This window comes from Octodon degus, unplaced genomic scaffold, assembly GCF_000260255.1.
Source record: "Octodon degus isolate 3935 unplaced genomic scaffold, OctDeg1.0 scaffold00069, whole genome shotgun sequence".
NCBI classification, from domain to species: domain Eukaryota; kingdom Metazoa; phylum Chordata; class Mammalia; order Rodentia; family Octodontidae; genus Octodon; species Octodon degus.
In genome coordinates this window covers 873,448-893,458 of record NW_004524645.1, presented here as the reverse complement: position 1 = coordinate 893,458, position 20,011 = coordinate 873,448, and the positions used below count along the sequence as shown (strand labels likewise).

Sequence of the window (20,011 nt, the reverse complement as noted above, 5' to 3'; positions counted from 1 at the left end):
CTCTCTCTCTCTCTCTCTCTCTCTCTCTCTCTCTCTCTCTCTCTCTCTAATGGGTCCACTCTCGGTTAGTTGGCAAAAATTCTTAGTTGGCTGTTACCAATTAAACAAGCACTCATTACCCATAGAGCGGAACTGGATCACCTTTTTCCCTAACTTGTCTGTACTCAATGTATTACTAACATTACCGCTTTAAGATCCACTTGGCTTTATACTTCTGTCTAGGACAGGAAACAGTTTATATCATGGAATCACTTTTGACTCCTTTAGAATGTCAGTACATTCAATTGTGTCAATGTTTCCTCTTTCCATCTCCTCGCTGCCGTGTTTTATACTGCCTTTATTGACTCACCTGCTCAGCAAATGGGCTATGGTACTAAGCAATAAAGTAGTATTGAGGTAGTGTGTTTATTTGGTGGTTTTTATAACTCATGGTGAAATACTAACCTGTGTGGTTGAATATGAATATGCTGAGTGGTGTGTTAATTAAAATATTCTGTGTGGTGAAATTGTCTTGGATATAGAAGCTGGTTTTGATTAAGTTTATTAGATAATTTTCTGAATTGAGAAATTATGCTTGTCTGAGGACAGAGCATATTCCTTCTGAACTTAATCTCTTGGTTTTTACTGCTGTACCACTGAGTAGTTTTGACCTTTCTGACTATTTCTGCTGATTAAAGAGAGAAACATCATTCCACAATCTTTTAAAAATATTCCCCCATAACAGGGGTAAGGTCATAGCAAAACTCCAGATAGCAATAAACAAACTAACTCTTAATTCCCTAGGTGGACAGGGGGCAAAAGTGTAGACAATCAAGTACAGTGACTTTTCATCATGTAGGCCTTTCAAGTAGTTCAGTTATTTGTAGCATTGTTAATGTTATTTGTTGCTTGTAACACTTTTAGGAGCTTCCTTTCCTGGAATAGTTATTTTGCAGCTTGGTATAACTTTGTGCAATGTGAAGTGGTTTTTTTGTCATGTAAGTTATGTTTTGATAAATTTTGATAAATTTAACAAGCTTAGTTTCCATATTCCAGAGGATATTTGGAAAATAACCAGAGGAAGTGCCTTGGGAATCGTCCAGGCAGTGACTGAGAGCCACCTGGTGTTAACCCTTGATCACAGGCTGCTCAATGTTGGCACCCACGTTTATTCTTTGGTTTCATGCCTCTTTGATTTTCCTGATTGGTAAAGATCTCAGAGATGTATGCTGAAGAACTGGAAGTGAAGTTATCAATAAGAAAAGTAATCGTGCTTCTTAGACGATGTAGACATTTCACAAAATATATGTAGAGAAGCCCCGAGGGATAAGAAATTCTTATGATCAAAATTCCAGGGTCTCCATTAAGAGAAACTGGGAAATAAAACATAATAGATGATATACTGATGACGAACTATGGCTGACTAATCTCAGAGAATGCATTTGATCTGAAGATTCCTAACTCTCAGTCTAGGTCTTGAGCACATGGGTGAAATCTTCCTATTCCTGACATCTGACCCAGAAAACTTGTGCTCTAAATTTGGCCATGGATTAAAATTGACAGTACATGCCATCTGCACTACAGTTCCAGACATTTGTCTAACTTGCAGGTCATCTTGATTATATCATAGTACAGGTCCTAAAAAAGGAAAAGGGAAAATCTAAAATGAGCTACTGAGTAGGATGGCAGCAAGGGTTGTAACAGTATAGATGGTAGCTTAAATATTTTGTTTGTGTTGCTTTGTGAGTTCTGTACACTATTCATATCTCTTATTTTAAGGGGCAGAGCAACAGTGATGACTCCAACAGATATGAACCCTGTTAACTTGTCTGTTGTCCTATGACTTGAATCCAGGAGAGCCTCCATTCTAAGTCGCTCCACCCTGCTTCTCAAGCCCCAACCCCCAGCCCCACAGCTGAGGAAGTGCACGTGCTTCCTTCCCCTTGCACTGAGAGTTTTCTCCTTCACTGTTTTCTCCCATATCCTGTGCCTTGGGCAAAAGCAAGCCCTTCTCTGTCTGGGAAAATCCTCCTCCGGAGATCAGCACTGCTTCAGCAGAAAGATAGCTCAGGATGAAGCTACCTGGAGCCCAGGGGGAGCAAGGCAGGAGCTTTCTGCCCAGATGCTTCACCCGTTCCCCTGGTGCTATGGTCCCGTCGTCTTCCCTGTGCTTGCCACCAGCTTCCCATCTGTCTACTGATTAACTTTCTTTAACCCTATGAGGCATGAAACTCTTACGTCCAGATTTTCCAATAAGGGTTTCAAAGGTGAGATGGTCATTTGGCTCAGGCCACACATTCATGTTTGCATAAAACTTGAGATCATGAATGTTATCTCTTTAGGAGAGGGGTGTGTGTGTGTGTGTGTGTGTGTGTGTGTGTGTGTCCGTCCAGTGTTTGATGCCAGGGCCTTCTTACAGGACCATATCCCCAGCCAGTTTTATTTGGAGACAGGGTCTTGCTGAGTCACTAAGGTGCCCAGGTTAGGCTGGTACTTTGACTCTTCCTACCTCAGCCTCCCAGAGTATTGAGAATACAGACCTGCACCACCTGGCCTAACTAAAAATAATATTTTTATTTTGTGTATGTGTGTGTGGTTTTTTTATGTATTTGGTACAGGGTCTGCAGGGTCTCACATAGATCAGACTCATAGTGATTCTCTTGTTTTCAGCTTCCCAAGCTCTGGGATTACAGGCGCATGCCTCCATGCCCAGTCTCAATCACCATCTCAGCACACCCAGGGGACGGTGCCAGCAAGGCAAAAATAATATTTTTAAATTAATATTTTAGTTTTTGTGCGGATATGACAATTCTATCACTTTGTGTTTTTTACCTTAAAGGATTACTTTACCACCCTTAAATGTAAACATTTAAGATACATCACACTATTTAGTGTGATTGGTTTAAACAATTCTTGGCTTACTATGATGTTGCCAAATACAACAGTGACCAGGACTTTTGGGCTTTCCCAGAGGTTCCATTCACATCTTTTTAAAAATTCTAAAAACAGAAACAATGAAACAAACAACATGAAACAAAAACATCTCACCTAAAATAATGTTTTGTGCTACAAAAAAAAATCCAAGGCAATTGGTAAGGACAGCAAATAGCCCCATTTATGGGGGTGGGGGTCTCTGGCTTAGGGAGTGAGCGAGACTAAAATGGAAGGTATATTGGGTGACATATGAGTAAGGCTCTGGAAGAAGAGATAAGGACTGGAATTTGGGGCATCAGGGAGTTCTTCCATGTTTCAAGCCATTGAGAGAAGTGACAAGAAAAAGCTGTGGTGCCAGAAGCATGTTGCAAAGATTAGACTGAAGAAGGGAACACTGGAAGTAATAAATCAAATTAAGGGGATTTTTTTTGTAATAGTCTAAGAATGCAGCAAAAAGGGTCTGGAAGAGCACAGAGTCAGTGTGAGCAGAGAGAAGGAAGCCAATACAAAGAGTTATGAAGGATTGGCAAACACAATATAATCCAAGATGCTCTGGGTTTGGGGAAGGAAGGTACTTTTGTTTCCTACTTATGCTGTAACAAGATATCACTGACCTGTTGGCTTTGAGTACAGCACATATTTATTATTTCGTAGTTCTAGAGGCCTGAAGTCTGCCACAGATCTCCCAGGGCCCAAAGTCAAAGTATGTGCAGGGTGCCTTAACTGGGGTCCAGTCTGTTTTCTGTCCCGGTTTCTAGAAGATGAGTCCGTCCCTTGGCTTGTGATCCTTTCCTCCATGCTCAGAGCAACCATGGATGGTCCACTTCTGGTCTCTTCATCACAGAGTCATCTGCTCATCAGTATCACTTCTGTCTGCAGCATTCACTTCCCCTTGCCCCTAAAGTACCAACAGTTTCTGGGATGTGGCTTGTGGATATCCATTCTGCGTACCCCAAGAAAGAGGAGTAGAAAATGTGGGGAATTTCTGACTTCTGCCAGTCAGGAGGATAGAAGGGCGTGAGGAACTTGAAAAAGAAGACAGATGGGAGGGAAGGTTAGGGGCTCTGTGAGATAAGCATCTTGAGTCTGGGGCATTCACAATACATGTAGTAGAGAACTCTTAATGCTGAACTGGATTTCTAGAAGGCATTTTGAATATAAGCCTACGGCTTACTTTCAGAGCATCAATCTATGAAATGAATGAACAAACCGGCTGGTTTTTTTGAAGGGTGCATAGATGGTTAGAAAACACAGACTGGTCAACAGGAGGAAGAAGTCAGCAGAAGATAGAGGAAAACTAGAAAAGTACAGCTTCAGTCATGCACAGAATGACAGGAACCTGAGAAGGAGGACAGGTGCATTCATTTCACTGCTCATCACCAAAACAACCATTTATCAATTATCCTGGCTGTCTACCTGTCTGAACTGGAAATCGAACCCAGGGCCTTTGCACTAAACTACATTCCCAGCTTTTATCTATTTATTTATTTACTTACTTATTAAATTTTAAGACAGGATCTCTCTAAGTTGTCCTGGCTGGCTTGGAACTTGTGGACCTCTTGTCTCAGCCACTAGTAGGTGTGCAGCAGCACACCCAATTTTTTTTTTTTTTCGGGACCGGGGATTGAACTCAGGCCCTTGCACTTGCCAGGGAAGTGCTTATTCCACTGAGCCATCTCCCCGGCCCCATGTACACCCAATTTAATCTCTTATTTTAAGAAAATGCTTTTTTGAACTTGTAAGAAAGTTTCTAAAGAAAAATGGTTTCCACCCATGCATCCTAGGCTTCACTACAACGTGTTGGCTTAAGGATGTGATTAGGGTGAATGGAAGAGGAACCCTTGGGAACATCTGTAGGTCTCATTTATGGACACGTAGGCAGGCAGACAATAAATAGCATGCTGAACAACCTAGAAGTTTAGACATGAGCCACCATCCCAACATCCCCTTACCTCACATATTTTATGCCTTGATGTAGACATAAGTGCTGTGGGTGAGCAGAGGTGGGAGCCGTGAATTGTTGCAATTCCAAGTTTGTTGTGAGGAGTTCCCATGATTACCCACATCCTCCTCTGAATGAAGACCAATCAGCCCATTCATGAAAATGTTGAGCTATAGAATTTCCTGACAAAAATATGCATGTGTGATTTCCTTCTATTGTACTAAAAGCTAAGCCACTTCTTAAAAATAATTTGATAGTATGAAAATTAAGTTATGTGGGTTAAGAAAAGACAAAAGAAAAATAACACTTGCATGAAATCTACTCCTGCACACTAACCTCTAGCTATCGAACCCTTTTTCGTCTTTTAACACCCACCTCACATATCAGCTCTTTTAGGAAGCCTTACTGTCCCTCTGTTCTCCAATAGAGTTAATTATTCCACATATGTCTTTTGTTATGTTGCATGGTAATTTTATCCATATTTTCCCTCTTCTATTGAACCATGAGTTCACAGATGCAGGAGCCTTGTTTATACCAGTTTTTGTCCCAAGACCTAGCATGTAGATGGCTTAAAAATTGGGTGAAAGAATGAATGGTGTTTTAGTTTCTCTAGAAAGTTATTTAAAAGAAAGCTAAAAGTAAGCCATGCTCAATTTTTTTGGAGGGGAGGAAGAATTACATTTGCAAAACATTGTTGAGTGCCTTAAAGAAAATGATACTTATATCATGGCACAGTCCGGATAAAGATTGAAAGATGGGATACTCTACAGATATTGAATCAAAAGACCTTCCTTCTTGACAGCATGTAGGCCAAAGATTTGGAGAATTGGCTCAACCTCACTCACCACATTAGGCTATTGTGTCGTCATATCTTTTTTATTTTAGGGAGGGGTCTACAGGGTGTTCAGGGTCTCGCTACTAGATGGGACTTGTAGTGATCCGCCTGTTTACAGCCTCCCAAGAGCTGGGATTACAGGTGCGCAATACCATGCCCAGTCTCTGTGTCATCATTTAATACAATTAACCATTTACAGTGTAGACATTTGCCCACAGCACTATGCCAAGTGCAATAGTATAAAAGAAAAAGATTCCGATCTGAGCAGCTGCTATTAAATCATTCTTATACGAACTGCCTCAAGCACTCAACTCACATCATTTCCATTGATGTCAGGGTAAAATCCCATCGCATATTATTTCCCACTAGCACTAGAAACATGTACACACTCGTCCAAGTCTGGCTCTGCCATCGTTACCCACATAACATTTTATTCATACCTCTCTGAGAATGATTTTCACTTAATATTCTGGCTAGCTGTGCATATCTATCTTCTAATACAGAGATCAGCAGAATAAGATCTTCAGGCCAATCTGGTACCTTTTTGTAAATACAGTTGTGTTGGAACACAGGCGCATTCATTCTTTTCCATACTGTATATGATTGCTTTGGCTTTCCTGTGGGGCAAGTGAGTGTTCCTATAGCACCCAAAGCCAAAAATATTTACTGTACTCTTCTTTGTAGAAAAAACTTGATGACTTCTGTTCTAATGTGTTGAGAGACTCTTAAAGGGAAAAGTCATGTTTCCTTTTTGATTTTTGCTGAAACAGAACAGATTCAAAGAAATCAATGAGTGTTTAAATCCTCCTGTGTGTTAAACACTAAGGTGCTGGTGGTACTTCAAAAAGCAGAGAAAAATCTCTGATCTCATAGAGTCCATGTCCTACTGCTGGGCATAATGGAGAGAGACAAGAAAATCAACAAACTCATTGAAAATAGCAGCAATAAATGTTATGGAGAAAAACAAACTGTGATGGGAGTAAAAGGATTGCTGTACTGAGTGGGTGATCATAGTGGGAGCAGGAAAATTGTTTTATGTGCTTCAGAGAAGGTGACACTGGGGTAGAGTTATGTGGATCCTGAAGGCCATGTGGGGGCGAGTAGGGAAGGGACATGATTGGCATGTTTGAGGACTCATAAAAGAGGCTTTTGCCCAGAGCAGAGCAAGCACAGGGTAGCGTGGGAGGAAATGAGCTCACTGTCTGAGTGGGGTTTTCCGGGCTGGTTTTATTCTGGTGAATTTTTCTCTGGCTGAGGCAGTAAGTTCCTGGGAGTGGAGCACACAACAAGCAAGGCTTGTCATATTTAACAGTCTTCTGAGAGGATACACTTGAGGGAGAAGGGGCAAGGTGAGCAGAAGCCAAGGGCAGTTACAAAGGGCGTGATGATGTCCCAACTATGAGTTGATCCTGGCCTGGCCCCGGCTAATAGAGGTGCAGCGACAAGAACACCAGATTGCGCCGTCTCCAGCCAGGTCAGGACTCGGCATACAGTGACTAACTCTTGAATGAGAAAATAGCACGCTGACATTTCCACTGGGATTCACAACGCAGTCAGCTCTTACAGTTCTGATGGTGTCATTCTGGGATAGAACCCTAGCACTTGTACTGAAATTACACTCATTCTGCCTTATTTGTCTTTCTGTGCCTTGTTTATTTCATTATTTCACTTAGTGTTGTGTCTTCCAGTTCCATATGGATGAATAATATCCCATTGTACATATGTACTACATTTTCTTTCTCCATTCATTATTTGATGGACACATTATTTCTATTTCTTGGCTATTGCTGCAAGGAACATGGGAGTACAGATGTCTCTTTGATATACTGATTTCATTTCCTTTGGATCTAGACCGAGGAGTGGGATTTTGGATCATATGCTAGTTCTACTTTCAAGTTTTTGAAGAGCCTCCATATTGTATTCCCATGTATCAAATTATAGTACTAGGGACTATAAACATGCATAAATACTGTAGGTTAATTAAAAATTAAATTATAAATTAAAAGCATAATGATCATAGCTCTCCAGGCATAATTTGTGTCTTCTATTGAGATAGGCAATTTGGGGCAATAGGCAGTTTTGTTTCACTTGAGAATGAATCAGACCAAGAAGATTACATTTTTCCTTTATGTTCTGATTGAAAGGGAGAGGACATTTGAGATCATTCTTTTTCCATGATTAATCAAAGTAATATTTAATAAGTAGCGTCGGTTTCTTCTGAGCCTTCTATAGAAAGAGTGGTCTGAGACCAAGTGGCACCAAATGTATCTTGCAAAAGGAGCTCTCGCATTGCTTTTTCCCTTGCAGGCTGTGGGAAGATGAATAATCTTTAGTCTTTCAAATCACACCGACCCCTTTATTCTTTCCTATATGGTAAATATTAGCAAGCAGTTGAGGGCTTTTGTAAAGCTGGTAGCTCTTTAATTTTCAACAGGCTCAGGACATACATTTCACTTTTAATGATCAGTTCGCATTCAGTTGGTAGTGAGATGAATGCTTGTTCCACTTCGGTACCACATGGTATTTCACTAGTATGCTGTTTCAGAAAGGGTCGGCATGTTCCAGAAATTAGGAATTTTGTAAATAAGCGGAGGTGTGAATACAAACGACTGATTGTCAGAAGCACTAAACATAGCTTTGGAGTAGACAGCTTCCCCTAATTCCCACTGAGACGCCGCCCCCGGCCCCCTGACTAGTGATTTGAATCTCCGACCACTACGTGAACTGCGCTATTCTCCCACAGTCCCACAGTCCGCACTGGGCTGCGTCTAATATGCTCGCCAGTGCTCTGCAGACCTCTGCTAATGGCCTTGAAAGGGAGATGTTTCAAAGAGGCTTGGTTCCCAGGCCTGTTAATGAGCAGGAGGCCTCTTCACCTTAATGAACCAGGGTTTGTGTGGGATTCTTTCCCTTCCCAGTTTGAAGGGAGGCTGTGGGAGTTCACAAAAGCAGCAAGGGCTTTATGGTGAGGGGAGCATAGACCCGGGCCACCCCAAGGTGGCCATCAGGGCGGGGAGAGGGGGCAACAAAGTTTGTGGAGGTCATACTCAGGCCAGCAAGGCTGTCAGTGTCAGGCAGGACCTCCTGCCATCCTGGCCTGTGCCTGGCGCCAGCCCAGGATAAAAGATTTTAGGCCAGGAGTGCTACACAGAGTTGCTCAGCAGCCCTTGCAAGATATTTTAAACTGTACTTTAAATTGAAATTACCATCACAGTTAGAAGTTAGCAAATAAATGTGATAACCATCCAGATCCTTGTTCTAATTAACTAAATCATTTTTCTAAATATTAGTCATTGGTAGCAAACCCACTGCCACTGTACGAGGCCCCCAGATACATTTCTAAACTCCAACCCCCCTGCCCATACCCTACTGCTGTGGTGTTAAACAATAGAATTACTCAGAAAAGTAACAAACACACACCAAAATGATTGCCTCTATCAAAATCATCTTTGTGGGAGTTCACATTTTTTCTCAGGAACATATTTGAGAAAATGGCATCTTGTATTTAAATGTGATTATTTGTACTGAGATCTTTGTGTGTCTTGTACATTAAAGGTCCATTTTATGGCGACTGCCTCTGTGATTCAAAAGCCTGGTTTGGTATCGCAGAATTTAAAGTCCCTCAAAACACAAACACATTAATATGTATGTTCCTAAGTTCAAAGTTACACATGACTGAGTACAGTTCATTAATGAACATTTCTACATTTTAATTTTCAACTCCGGATAAAAAACGGTTGTGATACTGTAGGATTTTCTGATTAAATACAAGTCATGTTAATTATAGTTTCAATTACTGGCCATTTGTAAAAGCCACAGTTGCCCAAACCAAAAAAAAAAACCCTACTTGGGGTGACTGGAACTTGAGAAAAGTGCTATTCACCCAGTGAATAGACTAAGAAATATTTGAAATACACACACATTTACCCTTCCGTGCACTGTGTTTGGAATTGTTCTGAGATGCATCCGAAGCTGACAGCTAACCATGGCTGAGCCCTCCTGCCTAATTCAATTTTCCATTCTGTTTCCAGATAGCTGATCAGCTTTCTTGGATTTTGCTGATGACACCGGAGAGCTTCGCCTGAAGATGGAAACACTGGAGTCGGAGCTGACCTGCCCTATTTGTCTGGAGCTCTTTGAGGACCCTCTCCTGCTGCCCTGCGCACACAGCCTCTGCTTCAACTGTGCCCATCGCATCCTGGTGTCACACTGTGCCACCAACGAACCTGTGGAGTCCATCAGCGCCTTCCAGTGCCCCACGTGCCGGCATGTCATCACGCTCAGCCAGCGAGGTCTAGACGGGCTCAAGCGCAACGTCACCCTGCAGAATATTATCGACAGGTTTCAGAAAGCATCCGTCAGCGGGCCCAACTCCCCCAGTGAGACCCGCCGGGAGCGGGCCTTTGACGCCAGCACCATGTCCTCTGCCGAGAAGGTCCTGTGCCAGTTCTGTGACCAGGATCCTGCCCAGGACGCTGTGAAGACCTGTGTCACTTGCGAAGTATCCTACTGTGACGAGTGCCTGAAAGCCACTCACCCGAACAAGAAACCTTTTACAGGCCATCGTCTGATTGAGCCAATCCCGGACTCACACATCCGGGGGCTGATGTGCCTGGAGCACGAGGATGAGAAGGTGAATATGTACTGCGTGACGGATGACCAGTTAATCTGTGCCTTGTGTAAACTGGTTGGGCGGCACCGGGATCATCAGGTGGCAGCTTTGAGTGAGCGCTATGACAAATTGAAGGTTAGTCCGATCCGCCTTAAGCCAACCCTTTTCTGCCAGCATATGTCATGGAAATAAGAAGTGCGTTCGCTACTAGCTACATGGCAGGTGAAGGCTTTCTCTTCACCTTTGTTATCTGATTAGTTGTAGCATGGTTTTGGCAGCCCATAAATGTTACGCAATGAGGGTATCTTGTAAAAGTTGATTGCTGCTTGTAATTTTAACGTTGTCAAGGTGAAGGTAAATTCTAAAATTCTGGATCATTTTCAATCTGCAGTATTTCTGGATCATTTTCACTACTGCCTCAGAGAGAAAAAGAGACAGAGAGAAAGACAGACAGACAGACAGACAGACAGACAGACAGACAGACAGACAGACAGAGACATAGCAGATAAAATTTCTGTTGGGCATTTATTTTCCTGACTCATCTGGACAAACTAATTTAGTCTTGTGTTAGCTGTATCTAGTTACTGCACAAACAAAAGAATAGGAGGAGGAATGTCTGTAGCGAATGTGTGTAGCAAACGTGGGACTTTACAGGACATGTGACCTTTTCATTCTTGTCTCAATGATACCAGGCTTATTGGGGAACAACAGTGCTGTGACAGTCTCAGGTTTCATGCGGGAATTTCTTCTCATGTAGGCTTTTTTATTCAGCAAGTTTGCAGGCAAGCCCGTGGAAGCTTCTCTTTTAACATGAAATTATTAACCTAATTCCCGCTTGGAGATAATAATTAATATGACTGTGTGTCAAATAAAAAATTCACTCTACATATGGCTAGAAAGCATCAGGGAAGAAATAAAAGGCCGTCTCCAGAGGTCTGTTGAACTTCAGGTGATAGTGGAGCTAATTATTGCCAACTCAGCTGAGAGAGTTTGAGTGAGATGCTGTGTTCACTGGCTAATTTTAGATCACAAGACACCAATTAAAAGGAAAGGAAGTATAAATTAAAAGCTCTAAGTAAATATATACTGAAGTCCTTCCTCTCAGGAAAAACACATACCAAGCTGTTGAGCAAACAAACTGAATCACATGTGCCAGAGAGTATTATCACTCAGAAGACAGTGTCACCATTATAAATGGCTCCGATCACTTCTCCGGAGCTCTAATGGGTGCCTGTGTTTACACGGGTCACAGAGTTTATATTGTGACAGTGGGATTATCAGAGTCCATCTGAGATTCAGCTTTGCTGTTCCTTGGCATGCTGAGGGAATCTGACCCACCAAAGCGAATCCTGCTTCCCGCTGTCATTTGGGCAGCAAAAGCATAGCACCTGGGCAGAACGCTTCATTGCCAGCGTCCTAAGAGCTACTGACACGAATCCATCTCTAAGCCACAGAAAGGAAGCTAAGTGCAAGGATTAAAGTGACACAGATGAGAGAAGAGTGATCTGCCTGGTTTTTATTAAAGCACAGTGTATGGTGGTAACAGAGAAAAATAGCAGCAGAGTTAATAATAAAGCAAAGGTCACGCGTGCGTGAATTGTGGCTTGAAAGCCAATTCTTCAAAAATCGATGTGGCTGTCAGTTTTACAAACCAAGGCTATCTTTTTAAACCTCACGTGTTGTCATTCTTGTTGGAAAGTGCAGGTGTTCAGGATGACTGAGCAGAGATGTTTGATCTTTGTGTTCCAAATGTAAACAAGCCAGATTTTTTCCATTATTAAAATTGTTTATTTGATTAGATTAACACTCCCTTTTAATGATTGTTTGTTAAAACACCATAATCATAATTACATTTCATACTCAATAGCTCCCAGACTTGGTGTTTAAATCCAGTAATCAAGTTGCTCATTACTTGTGTACTGTCACAGTACAGTTATTAATTATTTACATAAAGTATTCAAATTGCAAGGAGATACTAATAATGCTCTAGCCCTTTCTGGGATCAAAATGAAACCCTTCAATCATGAGCCCTGTACACTTGTCTAATCAAGTCAGTGGGTGATTGTTCCTTGGTACTATCACAGGGAGGGCCTGACAATTAATGTCGTATATTTTATTTTCCAATTACAGCAATATGAGTATATAAGCAGAATCCAGTGCCCCAAAACACATTTATACCCATTCAACAAAATGTACTTATGGGTGTCTGATCAAATGTCATACTAGTGTACACTGTTTTGAAATATGCCATTTGTGTTAGATTTAAAAAGTCATAAAACTATAGGACATTTGGGTGCATATGAGATTTTAGTTATCACCTATTTATGAACATATATAGTTCCTTGTCTTGTTTCAAACCTAACTACAATAGAAGTGCTGATTTTTGAAGTAGCTAATAACGTACTTGAAGGACCAAAACCAAGCAAGTGTGTTTTTGTTAATTATTATTTCGATCATAAAAAGTAATTGTGCTCAACACATTTATTTTTCCATAACTTTAGGATCTAATAGAAATATAGAATTGTGATGACATGAGAATATGTAAAACACAGGAATTTGAGGATGTTTTCATTGATGAAGTGATAGATCTACTTTACTTATTTGGATCTGTAAGGACCCAGATGGCTTTGGTTTGAAAATATATTTGTCCTTCAATTAGTGAAAGTCCATTCCATGAAGAGGAAAATTCAGCAATGACTATGAACAATAATTATCTCCTTCAGTGTCACTAAACTTTAGGGGACATTTTAAGTCACATCAGATCTCAGTATAAGTGTTTATATAAAGAAATGGAATAGAGTTTGTACATTCTGGTCTTTCCCATAGTCCACAAGAAGAAAAAAACACCACAATTTCAACATGTAGAATTCATGAAAAAAAAAAAAGAAAATCTTCCATATTCTCTGAAATAGCACCACGTTAGTAATTTAAGGCTTCCAGAGACTATGAGCTGAGAAGAACTCTTGAAATATTGAATCAAAGAGAGAATGTAACTAGCATTTCCTGGATTCTATTTTAAGATAAAAAGAAAGTTTTTCTGCCAAATGTAGAGTCTCTCAGTGGAGCATATCATGACGGGGACATTTTTTTTTTTGCATCATTTTAATTGAATTTTAAGAAACCTTTCAGTTCCTTCAAACTTGGATTAAAATTTTGACTTATTAACCTCATAATCTAGGAGTCAATAAATGTATTCTAGGGTTTTCAAAGAATTACATTGTAGTAATTCCTCTTTTTTGGTTCCACATTGGAGCTCGTTTCTTTTTCTAGTTAACACCTAAACAAACATAACCATTGAGAAAGATTAACCTTTCTTTGCCCTTCATTTTCAACATAGCCGCTACCCATGTGCTGAAGTTGAAGGTCAAAACCAGGATTTTTCTATGCCCATTGTAAGGCTGGCTATGGGAGTTTATTTGCATAATATGGGTAATAAAAAATAGGGGTTTCAAATATTTGCAAAATATATTAAAACTATATATTGATTTTTTGACACAAAAATTATTTATAATTTGTGGAATACAGAGGAAACATCTGTAGAGACACAGTTTTCATGGGAAACTTAGGGCCCTTTCCTTTCCCTGTCCTCACCTGTCTCCACCACACCCCTGTCACGTCTCCCTCTTTTACCTTCAGAGAGCTCTGTATTATTGCCTGATTATTTATTATGACTGGAATCATTTCTGGTAAGCTCAGGGAGTCCCAGAAAACACACAGAGAAGTACACAAGGCAGCCCTTAGTCATGGGGCTGGGTAAACAAATGAATAGTTGGGCACATTGCTTCATGTTCCTGTACTGCATTTTACTCACCCATAAAATGGGGCTAGTAATGTACTGTACTTACTTTCAGAGAAACTTTTTGAAACTTGAGAGTAAAACAATGCTTCACGTAAACCCTTAGCACAGTGCCCGGCCCAGAGGAAGCCTGCTGTGTGTGTGTCAGAACTACTGCTAGAAACCAGGAGGCACACTGTGGAGTGGTTAAGTGTGTGGACTTTGGCAATAGAGTGGCTGCCAGATATTTTTAAAGTCACGGCCTGCATTATTTGTGGGTGAGGTAAGTCATGTTGTTACTTTAGTGAATTTGGTAGTTTTAGATCTAACGCCCCCCAGCCAAGGGCAGAGGCGTGACAATGAATAAACAGTTGGTGGTGGCTGAGTGCACAATTGATAGGTTAGACAAATGTTTTGGGATTCAGAGCGGGAAGACATGACTCTAGTTTTGAGCAGAGAATGAACCTGGCTTCAGGGGGTAGGATTTAAGTTGCCTTGACAGACTGAGTGGATTATTCATCAAAGAACCAGTGTTAGGCGTTCCACGAGTGGGAGAGGCCTGCAGAGACCTGTTGGCAGCTCTCAGCAAGGCAGTTTGAAGACTGCAGACAATGCTCCGAGGATGGGGGGTGCTGCATAGGGGCCCCAAGAGAAGAGAGTGGGAAAGGCGCCTTGAGGGGAACTTCTGAAATGTATTCTGATTACTAAATTATATTTGCGGCATTTCCCCTCTTGTCTATAAGGTAATGACATAATTTTCCTTCTAAGAGAGGGGCTAGTGCTATGTATATTTTGTGGAAGAAACGTGAACTAAGTATATCAGAATGATAGGCTTACTGTGTCAACAGAAGAAATAAAAGGGGGAAATGACATTCACATTCTTTTAGATTTTGTGATCTATTTTCTTAATTGATTAGTTAATTGATTCACTTTTGTGGTACTGGGGATTGAATCCTAGTCACTGAGCTACTTTTTACATTTTTTTTTTTGTATTTTAGGGAAGGGTCTACAGGGTGTTCAGGGTCTCACTACTAGATCAGACTTGCAGTTGATCCACCTGTTTACAGCCTCCCAAGAGCTGGGATTACAGGTGCACACCACCACGCCCAGTCTCAATCACTATCTCAGTGTGCCCCCAGGGTGGGGCCAGGGCTAGCACAGCAGGCCCAGGGATTGTACCCTCCAGCCTCTGCACCTGCTTGCAGGCACTTTAATCCACTTAGCTATTTGCCCCCCCCACACACACACATTTTATTTTGAGACAGGGGTCTCACTATGTTGCCCAGGCTGGCATCAAATTTGAGATCCTCCTGCACTGGCTTCCTGAGTAGCTTGGATACACAGGTATGTCCCACCATGTCCATCTGTGGACAAATAAATGTAGTGTAACAGGACAAAAACCACCCCTTTCTCAACAGAAATGTATAAAAATATGATATCCAAGCTTTCTCCCCTAAAGACTGAGAAGGAATAGGAGTCACTGCTGTTGGCTATTGGACCCAGGCACAAATGCCATTGTTTTCCTGCATTCCTAGCAGAGCTAGACACTGTGACAATGACCTGTGCCTGTTTCTACTGGCTTTTGGGTCTAAGTCAGAAGAATGCTATTGCATAGGGCCAGCCAGATAGCTCAGCATACTAGAGTACCTGCTTAGGCAGGCGCAGAGCCCAGGGTTCGATCCCCAGTGTGTGACGGACACTGGGCGTGTTGTGCATGCCTGTTATCCCAGTGCTTGGGAGGCTGAAAACAGGATTACTATGAGTCTCATCTGTGTAGTGAGACCCTGTAGACCCTGTACTAAAAATGCAAAAAAGAAAAAGAAGGATGGCACTCCAAACCAGAGACACATGCCAGAGTCAGGAGCAGCACAGGAGCTTGTGTAGTTCCACAGTCTGCAGCAACAGTGGTAAGCAGAGTTACGCTGAGTCACCTGGAGAGGTCATGACTCTGAACCAGGACTAGAGCACCGTTACCTGCTGCTGCTGTGTTCTGTGTTACTTTACTACACCGTATTGCAGTGAACAGTCCCAACACACCTTTGCCTTTAAGCAGGTTGTTATGTCTTAGGTTTCTTTAGGTATGTCCAGAAAGAAGTGCAGTGATTTTGAACATGCACCCTCTCTACCTTCAGGCAGTTGCCATGGGAATAGTATATTGCCTTCTTACATGTTAAGTCCCAGCACTTTTGTAGTCTTGGTGTCTACAGTGGGAGGCTCATGAGTTCAAGCCCAGCCTGGGATAACTTAATGACTTTGGGAAACTGTCTCAAAAAAAAGTACTGGGTTTAAAACTCAGTACCACCAAATAAAAGTTACTTTGAAGATGTGCCCACAATGATATTTTCTACAGTTGAGTCAGAATAGGTTGAGTTATCTGGAAGGGCCAGAACGCACACCCAGTGCTAAGTCCACTTTGTTGAACCTGAGTGATCTCAGGGACCCCGCAGGGCAAAGGAAGATTAGGGCAATAATCTTAAATTAATAACTAGCATAATTGCCCCAGGATCTTAAAGAAATAATTTTATTTGAATATATAAGATGAGTAAACCTATTACGAATATCTTTTTGCAAATAGCATTTGAATTTATGTTGAAATTTTTGAAAAGAGCACATCCATCTGGATCAGTTAAAATTTAATCTTGCTATGATTTGCTGAAGCTAAATTAACTAGATCATCATTTTAGACAGTCATAATCAAAATTCTTCTTTTATTTTGAAGCAGGGCCTCACTGTGTAGTTCAGACCAGCTTTGAATTCACTATATAGCTCAGACTGGCCTCCAACTCACAGGGCTCCTCCTGCATCAGCCTCTCCAGTGCTGTGATTGCAGGTGTGTGCCTCCACACCTGGCCAAAATTCTTTTTCATTCTATGTTGCTGGAAAATCATGAGTGATTCTTAGAAAGTCTCGTTAATTTTTTCACACTATTTGAGTGATCAAGTGGACTTGAGTGGGATAAGAGACAGGGTGTCTAAAGATGCGCTGCAATCCCAGTGGTGTGAGCATTCTGGGGACATCTGATGCAACTGCATTTATTAGCTTTCCTTAAAACTTACTTGCTTTGTGTTCTGGAATTTGGAGCAGACACTTAAGGGCTCTGCATATCCATGAGATACGGCTTTTTAAACTAAGAGGAAAATGTGTTTTATGTTTCTAATCAAAAAAGAAAATGCTTGTAAAGTGCCCAGCATAGTGACTGGCACATAGTAAGCATTGAATGAACATGAGGTATTATATTATCTTCACTTTTACTATTACAGTAAAGGCTTCCTTGGTGTAATCCAATCGTGAATTTCTTGATGCTATCATAAATTACTCAGTGGTTACAGAGTTGGTTTGTATTTCTGGCTGACATGGGAAACTTTGAACAACCCTCAAGGGAATGATATGGTGTTAATATCTGGAAATTGCCTAATTCCAAAAGCTGGGTGGAAACTTTGATTTGTTCTTCCTTCTAAACCAAGCTAAGTAGTAAAATGGACTTTTAAGAAGCAGTGAGAGGTGTGCAGGAAAAAAAACACCTTTAAAAATACACACCACTCTGAAGACCATGGGGACAATGTGGTTTTTGAGATTCCTTGTTTACCTAGTGGAATCATTACACTTGTTTCCTGGGAAAGAGAGACTGCTGTTTAGGTGTGCACTGTGGCTGTCACATTTCAGCACATCAAGATAGAAGAGGAAAACTAGGTGACATGACATGCAGGCAATTGAAAACAGCCATGAGCTCAGTGGGCGGTTGGTGTGTGAGTGGAGGGGGCGAGCGCTGGTCATGGGCAAATTGGTCTTAGCTGTCTCCCTTAGTGGAAAAAGACACTGTTCTGGTGAGAAGGACAGACCCCAAGTGAAGAAACTTGCAGAAAAAAGACGTGCACTTGCACTATTAGCACTGCCATCGGAGTGGCCTCAGGGACTTTGTTCTCTGTGCTGCATTCTGTGCCAGTTGCGCAGAATTCATACAGAGCCAATGTCGTTGTCTATTTCCCCCCTGGCTCTTTTAATATGTATTTGTGTGAGGGTCAGGAAAATACTGTCTACTGAGATAGAATAGATTTTTATTACTGAAATGATATCAAAATCATGAAAAGCTCCTATTCCTTTGATGCTTTTATAAATGTTCTTTTCCCTGTTTTATCATGTTTTCTTTTTGCAAAAGCAAAGAAACCATCTCTATTTACCTAAAGAATATTTTCTATGTAGCTGTTATGAGATAACCACTAAGTAAACTCTGAGAATGTAGAAATGAATAACAAGGTCAAGTCATCACCTCCATGGTCTAGGATTAATGATAAAATGTAATAAGAGCAGATAAAAGGGCTATGAAAATCATCCATGAAGCTCCATTAGTGAGGTAATTAGGAATGGGAATAATTATCAAAGGTCACTGACTTTGGTGTTGATGTCTGGAAAGTGCCTAATTCCCAAAGCTGTAGGGCAAACACATTTCGGTGAGAAGTAGCATTCAGAGAGGACAAACAGGGACATTCACAATGTTCTCTCCTTTGGCACTGCAGGTAAGGACAAAGCACAGGGCTCTGACCCATGCTAGAGTCCAGGCCAGATGCTTTCTTACTCACAGCCTACCATATAAGGCAAGCTGTTAGCTTTCTTTGCATGCTTTCCTCTGAGGTCGCCATATTTTTCCTGAGCAGGGCATATAGGTCAGGTAAATAGTGAGGCTCAGAGGCAGCTGATGTGATTTTCACTCAGAAAGACCTATCTCTAGGAAAGCAAAGCTGAGAGGTCAATACACGGAAGGGCTATTGTGTTAACTGCGTCAGCTGGTGGGCTTGCTTTATCTGGTATGGAAGTGTTATGGTCTGAGGCATTAGGATAAATATCCTGACCTACTAGAGACGGCTTACTTCCCTCTCCTCTGACCCTTGTCATGGCTGTCAGGAGCTCAGTGGCTCGTGGTTGATGTGGTCTAACCCAAGAAAAGTGGGTTGGACAGGCTTTCAGACTCATGACAAAAGAAGAAAACTGGGTGACATGATGTGCAGGTGATTAGAAGTAACCTTGAACTCAGTAAGAAGTTGGCATGTGAGTCAAGGTGAAGAGTGCTGGAGGTGGAGAGGTTGGCCCCAGCTCTATCTCTTAGTGGAAAAAGACACTGTTCTGGTGGACAGATACCAAGTGAAGGAGCTTAAAGAAGAAAGACATGAACTTGCACCACTAGCACTGCTACCATAGTGGCCCCAAGGAATTTGTTTTCTGTGCTGCTTTTTGTGCCAGTTGTGAAGAATTCATAGAGAACCACTGTCATTGTTTGCCCCCCCCATTCTACCTCCTTTACTGTTTATCTGTCCTGTTGCTTCTGAGAGATATAGGAGGTCTGGGAAACCCAGATGGACCCCATCCAAGGAACTCAAAGGGAGATGCTATTCTTTCCCCTGGGTTGTCAAATTGAGCTGCATCCAGTCCCCAAAGCAAAGGTCTCAGCTACGAATTTTTTAGTGTTTAACTCAACTGGGGAAGGAATTGCATGTGTTCTTTTCTTACCAAAATTTGTCTACAAACATATTAAGCAAAATATGGGCTGCCTCAAAGCCTGAAGAAAAAAGTCTTGTAGGCCAGGACTGGATGGTAGTAGGGAAAGGCAGCAACTTTCATGATGCTGCTTTACGTTGTCTTGACATGTGGCAAGTGAAAGTTGACGCAATGCTGGAAGCTGACTATTATCAAGTATTTATTTATTTATTTATTTATTTTTATTTTATTTTATTTTTTTCCATAACTTTATTGAGAAACAAATAGCAATGAGACAGTTTCAAAATAATTGGTATGACAGTTTCAATAATTAACACATTGCATACATTCTTCCAAGCAGTTAATTGCTGTACAAGATGTGGACTTGATATCCTATTTACAAACACCATTAGAACAAATCCCTCTATTCATTAAGAGAATGTAACTATATATCTATCCTAACCA

The 20,011-nt window shown here is 41.4% G+C and overlaps 1 protein-coding gene across 4 annotated transcripts in view; it reads left to right on the top strand.

The window, feature by feature from the left end:
• Positions 1–20,011, top strand: part of Mid1 (midline 1) — a 393,633-nt gene that overhangs the window by 258,945 nt on the left and 114,677 nt on the right. For 3 of the 4 annotated variants that reach the window (XM_023719545.1, XM_004635030.2, XM_004635029.2), the window contains exon 2: positions 9,722–10,437. In XM_023719545.1, coding sequence (XP_023575313.1) covers positions 9,778–10,437 — 660 coding nt within the window. In that variant the 5' untranslated portion in view covers positions 9,722–9,777. The remainder of the gene's footprint in view (positions 1–9,721; positions 10,438–20,011) is intronic. The other variant, XM_023719546.1, reaches the window with a different exon arrangement.